Source organism: Dama dama, chromosome 14, assembly GCF_033118175.1.
Source record: "Dama dama isolate Ldn47 chromosome 14, ASM3311817v1, whole genome shotgun sequence".
In the NCBI taxonomy this organism is placed as follows: domain Eukaryota; kingdom Metazoa; phylum Chordata; class Mammalia; order Artiodactyla; family Cervidae; genus Dama; species Dama dama.
In genome coordinates, this window is record NC_083694.1 from 51233628 (window position 1) to 51239710 (window position 6083).

Genomic DNA, 6083 nt, shown 5'->3' on the forward strand with positions numbered 1-6083 from the left:
TATGATGCAGCCTAAAGTGGGAATCATACCTGAATGTGGTAGAACACTAAACACCAATAAACATTCCCATATTTAGTGCAGAAAAGGTGTTGGTATTTATGAAGAGAAAAACAGAAATTTATTTCTGTACCTAATGGTGTCACTTTGATGAGAATCTATGTTGAACATAGCTAGTTATGAGGAAACAGTAATGATCTAAATGAACTAGGGAAGGGGCCAATGAAATTATGGTTTGTTTGGCTTCTACTCCAGTATTCTTGCCTGGAGAATCCCATGGATAGAGGAGCCTGGCAGGCTACAGTTCATGGGGTCCTAAAGAACTGGACACGACTGAAGTGACTTAGCATGCAAATACACTCACCCCTGAAAAATGGCTGGGAAATTTGCTATATGAAAACTGTCCTCCATGAAATAAATAAATAAATAAGTAAATAAACAAACCTCAGCTGGTAGCACTTGCCCCTGGATGACAGGGTTATTTGGAGCTGAACAAGGCTTAATTCTTCTCTGGCTCCAAGTTCCCAAAGAACTCACAGTGCCCACCTTTAGTGCCTCTCAGTCTTGGAAATATCTGATTCCAGTATTCACACCCGTTCCTCTTCTCACATCTTAGGTTTAATCTTTTCTTACAGTTGGTTGTGCTGATTTCATTTTTTTTTTTTTTTGGAAAAAAATGCCATCTAAGATGACAGTGTCTCCTCTAAACCATTCTCTTTTACTATATTTCTTTAGTTTATTTTATTCATTTTTGTTTCCCTGAGTCATCATTTCTGTGGGGGCTTTTCTCTACTTGTGTTGAGAGGGGGTTACTTTCTAGTTGCTGTGTGTGGGCTTCTAATTGTGGTAGCTTCTCACTGCAGTAGATTCTCTTGTTGTGGAGCATGGGCTCAATAGTTGTGGCACATGGACTAAATTGCCCTGTGTCATGAGATATTCCCCAGCCAGGGATCAAACCTGTGTATCCTGCATTGGTGGTCAGATTCTTCACCAATGAGTCACAGGGAAGCCCTCTTTTATTATCTTAATACAACCTAGAGCAATGTCTTTACATTTCCTTGTTTTCAAAAAAAAAAGAAATAAAAAAGAAAACTTTAAAAAAGAAACATTACTATTATCACTCACGTTGTCTCTTTAGGAATGCCCAGCTGCAAACTGTACAAACCCCTCTTATTCTCACTGAGATTTTGACCTGTCCATCTTCAGGGAAGGCTTGACTTAAGGCTGGAAAAACAACCACATCCACAAAGCTCTTCCCTGGCTGCCTAGATAGGCTCACAATCTCCTGGGTTTCCCACATAACTCCTGAGTGAAAAGCTGATACAGGGAGGAGTGTATTTTGTTTTCTTTTATAACATACCACTGTTTTCATGAGACTGTTTTAATCATGGACATATTGCTCATTTTTATTTGACCAAAGTTCCCCCAACAATGTTTCTGTCAACTTTTTTTTTTCTTTTGTTCAGTGGCAGGAACCAACAATCCCTTTCCTGTCTGACACCCAAGAATATAACTGTCCATATCGGTAGAATTCAGTCAGTATTAGAGAAGTGACTCTGAATAGGTCCTGGATCACCCAGGCACACCATCATTCTTTTTGTTTCCTGAATGTGTATCTATTTCAATCAACTACTCTACAGAAATATGATGATCCAATCAGGATAAATCCAATGGGTCCTCTATAATCTAATCAGGCGGTCCTTTCTGATTGGATTAACAAATGGGACAGAGAGGTTATGGAGGAAAAGGTATATAAAAGTCTGAAGCACTAGAGAGGAGATGCAGAATCTTCCTGCTCTGGAGATACCAGCTGAGTTCTCCACAGCGTCTGAGATCTGAGCACCCCGCCAGCCACATCAGACCAGTAAGTTACCACCATCATAAAAGAATACCCTTTCCTTCCGCACAGTTAGCTACTCTTGAAGAGTGACTTATAGTTCTGGATGGCAGGGAGAGTTTTCAAAAATTTATTTCTTTCTGATGAACCCATTTCAGGTTTTAGTTTTGCCTCTCAGTGTAGTTTTGCCTGAATCTCAAACATTTTCATTAATGCTTTAGCTGGTATCATTTTTTAATGTCTTTACCCAGCGGATATTTAAACTATCTGGTTGGAGTTTTGTTTCATGAAATTTCAAATACACATTTTTTTACACAAATGGCATTCATGTTATGGGAAACTAAGGATGGAGGCTGTGTGGGTCCCAATGACCTTCCTCTTCTCATAGATTGAGGGCTCCAAGTGGTGGTCTGATATATTCCACTCATAAACGCTGGAGTGAGGTTTCAGCCTCCTTGCTACTCACATCCAGGTGGGACATGAATTAAGCAAAGCACTGGATGGAATGGAAATGGCTAATGGTTGCCTTTCCTCCTCACTGATACTTGTGAGAGGCTTGTTCTGAATCCAGTAGGGAAAGAGTCATAACTTTGTGCCCGTTGAGGCCTGAATGTCATATGGTCTAATTGAAGCACTTTCACCCCTGCCAGAGCTGAGACCTCAGTCCTGAGTAGATTGCTCTGAAGGGTTGGGAGATGGTCTTAGATGTGTTCCTCTTTGGCTTGACATGGATGCTTTGTTCCTTAGCAGTTTCCACAGGATTCCTTTTGAAGCAGAGTCAGGATGAGTGTCCCGACCCCACCCAGACTCTTGGACCTGGCTGGAATGCACCTGCTCAGGGAAGATGCCTTGGTCTGTTCTGCTCTGGAGTTTCTGCCCACAGAGCTCTTCCCACCCCTCTTCATGGACGCCTTCCATGGGAGACACATCAAGACCCTAAAGGCCATGGTGCAAGCCTGGCCCTTTGTCTGCCTGCCTCTGGGGGGCCTCATTGACCTGCCTCATGTGGGGCCCCTACAAGCAATGCTGGAAGCACTTGATGTCCTACTTGCCCAGAATGTTCGTTCCAGGTGAGTCGGACCCAGGTAGCTTGATAGGGTTCTGGGCATCCTGGAAGAGACATCTGGGGTGGGCTAAGTAGATGGCCAATGGATGGGCCAGGGGGTTCTGAGGATGGCAGTGAAGAAGCTCAGAGGCATTGGTTCACTATGGGAAATACTTTACTGATGTGTAAATGTGCCTACAATGAAAGCAGGATTGAAAGAACATGCCCCATCTCCTTCCTATGATGCTTAATCCCACTAGAAGTGGGGAACTAGAAAGGAGAAGAGGAGAAAGGGAGTTGGAGGAAAGAGACTGAAGAGCGCAAGGCAGCAGGTGATGAGATATGTGAAATAAAAGCATGGGTGGGCAGTCAGTTGTCAAATTCTGAGACTGTGGTTGCATTCTGTGTGGATTTTAATGCATCCCTGTTACTCTCCGTCCTTATAGGAGGTGCAAACTGCAGGTGCTAGATTTGCAGAATACTGGCCAGAGCTTCTGGAGGATGTGGTCTGGAGCCAGCACCCATGTGGTCTGGAGCCAGCACTTAGGAATGGCACCAGTGGCTGAGCAGAGCTCAAGGATCCACCAGCCCTTGGCTCCCCTGAAGGTATACATAGAGCTTTGCCTGAAAAAAAGGACATTGGATAACTTCCTCACCTACCTCCTCAGGTGGATGGAGCAGAGAAAAGCTTCCATACACCTCTGCTGTAAGAAGCTGACCATCTTTGCAATGCCCATGGAAAATGTCACGAAGGTCCTGAATATGGTGCAGCTGGACTATATCCAGGAGTTGCAAGTGAATTGGATTTGGCATCTGTCCACCCTGGCCAAGTTTGCTCCTCTCCTGGGTCAGATGAGCAACATGCAGAGACTCCATGTCTCCCGCATTCACATGTCTTCCCTTGAGCAGCAGGAGCAGCAAGTTGTCCAATTTACCTCTCAGTTTCCCAAGCTGCACCATCTCCAGGATCTCTATCTAGACTCTCCCTCCTTCCTTGAAGGCTGCCTGGACCAGATGCTCAGGTGAGTGTGGAACACTGGCTGTTAACAGTGAACAGAACATTGGCAAGTCAAGCACACTGGGTTCTTTGCTGCTCTATCCTGAGCTGTGGTTTCATCATCACTGATATCAAGGTAGAGGAACAGGGCCACCATATCAGAAAGCTATGGATATGGTTGCTTGGATCCAGTGAGGATGGGATGGGTTCTTCCTTAGGAAGGGAAAACTATGTCAGATAACTTAGTAAAAAAGGTAGGTGAAGAGGGCATTAAAGAAGGGAAACCACCTCAGACTCAAGCAGTTTCAAAAAGATGGTCTGGGGATTTCCCTGATGGTCCAGTGTTTAGGACTCTGCTATTTCAGTGTTGAGTACTCAGGTTTGACCCCTGGTGGGGGAAGTATGGTTGCATAAGTGGCATATGTGGTACAGCCAGAAAAAAAGAAAGTGAGAGAGAGACAGAGAGAAGAGGTCTGAACACAATGAGCTTTTCTCAAATGACTAGTCCCTAAAGTGTTATCTTTTGCTCTAGTTAAGGTAGTTAACATTTAAGATATGCATGATTCTGAGAGGATGATAGTGAAGCATGACCAGAGATCATACAAAGCTGCAGGTGGTTTGCAGGTGATACAGAAATGAAATGTCAGCTAAAAGGAGACTAGTCATTCTGGGTACTGATGCAGTTAGTAGGACCTTGTCTTTGTGCAAATCACCTGACAACTTTAGCTCAGCTGCTACCTTACTTTCTCATACCTAATTGCTTCTTTTTTTCCCCAGATTTCTGAAGACCCCCTTGGATCACCTGGCAATAAGTAACTGCCATCTTACAGAATCAGACCTGACCCATCTGTCCCAGTGCCCGAACATCCATCAGCTCAAAGGCCTAGATCTGAGTGGGGTCACCATGACTGACTTTAGTCCTGAGATCCTCCACATTCTTCTGGAGCAAGTTGCAGCCACCCTCCAGGAACTGAACTTAGAGCAATGTGGGATCACAGAGTCCCAACTTGAGTCCGTCCTGCCTGTTCTGAGCTGCTGTTCCCAGCTCAGGACCTTCAGTCTGTGTGGGAATGTCCTCTCTATGGCCATCATGGAGAAGCTGCTGAGTCGCACCACTGGGCTGATCAACTTAAGTGATGAGTTTTACCCTGCCCCTCAGGAGAGTTACAGCCCTCATGGAGTCCTCCACCTGGGCCAACTGGCCCAGCTTCGGGATAAACTCATTAAGATTATTCAGGATTTAGGACGTCCAAGGGCCATCTGGCTTAGCTCCAGCCCATGCCCTCGCTGGTGCAATAAGACATTCTATCCTGAGGATCCCTTTCTGTGCCACTGTTACATGTCTGCCTAGTTGGATGAATCTGTCAAAGCTTTCTTATGAGCACTTGGAAACTAAACTCTAGACAATAGATGCATCATGAAAGGAAAACTGATCCATGGTTTCAGACATCAGCTCACTATGAATGCAGAAAGGAAAGATAATACAGCAAGGGTGATTGTAGAGAACTGGGAGTGATGGGACATTTGGGGATGTGTGTTTATACAGTCAAATATGAACCTATAGTTTTGGAGGTCAATATAGACTTGAGATTCACATGTTGAAGCTTTCCCTGGGTAGATGTTTGTAAAGCAATGATCAGAAATAAAGAGATCCTCAGTGAAGACCAACTGCTGCCTTCCATGATATATTACTCTCTTTTTCAGCTTATACCTCAGTAATCTCCAATTATTAATTTTAAAAAGGCACTGAGTATTCTGCACATTGTTTATTCTGTCTGAAGCATCTCTTACCTCTTTGCTTACATCTTTTGCTGTTCAGTAGATTAATAGACAAAGGGGAGCATACTCAGTAAGTTGGTCAGCAAGCCAAATGACAAATCCTGAAATTTGCAGCAGAATCAGTGTTTATTTACAAGGCAGTCATGAGATGAGACAGGAGAACAAATCTGAGACCTATCACTTCAAAGGGAAAGAAGCTGGGGTATTTGTAGCGAAGAGTATAGGGAGGCTGCAGGTTCAGGTGAAGGCAGGGAAAATCTGAGGTAACTGCTGCTCTGTGCAGGTTTATCAGAGTTTCATGCATTTTCATGGAATACACATTCAGAAGATGGTGGCATTAGCATGATCTGAGGATAGAGATTTTGGCCTTCTCTTGTAAAAAGGTCATCTACTGTACACTTATGGAAACATAGTTGAAAGTTCCATGG

The 6083-nt window shown here is 44.1% G+C and overlaps 1 protein-coding gene across 1 annotated transcript; it reads left to right on the forward strand.

The window, feature by feature from the left end:
• Positions 1-2617: 2617 nt before the first annotated feature.
• On the forward strand, positions 2618-5227 carry LOC133068864 (PRAME family member 8-like). The gene is made up of 3 exons (XM_061159797.1): positions 2618-2904; positions 3326-3901; positions 4654-5227. The coding sequence occupies exons 1-3, from the start codon at positions 2618-2620 to the stop codon at positions 5225-5227; spliced, it is 1437 nt and encodes a 478-aa protein (XP_061015780.1).
• Positions 5228-6083: the final 856 nt, after the last annotated feature.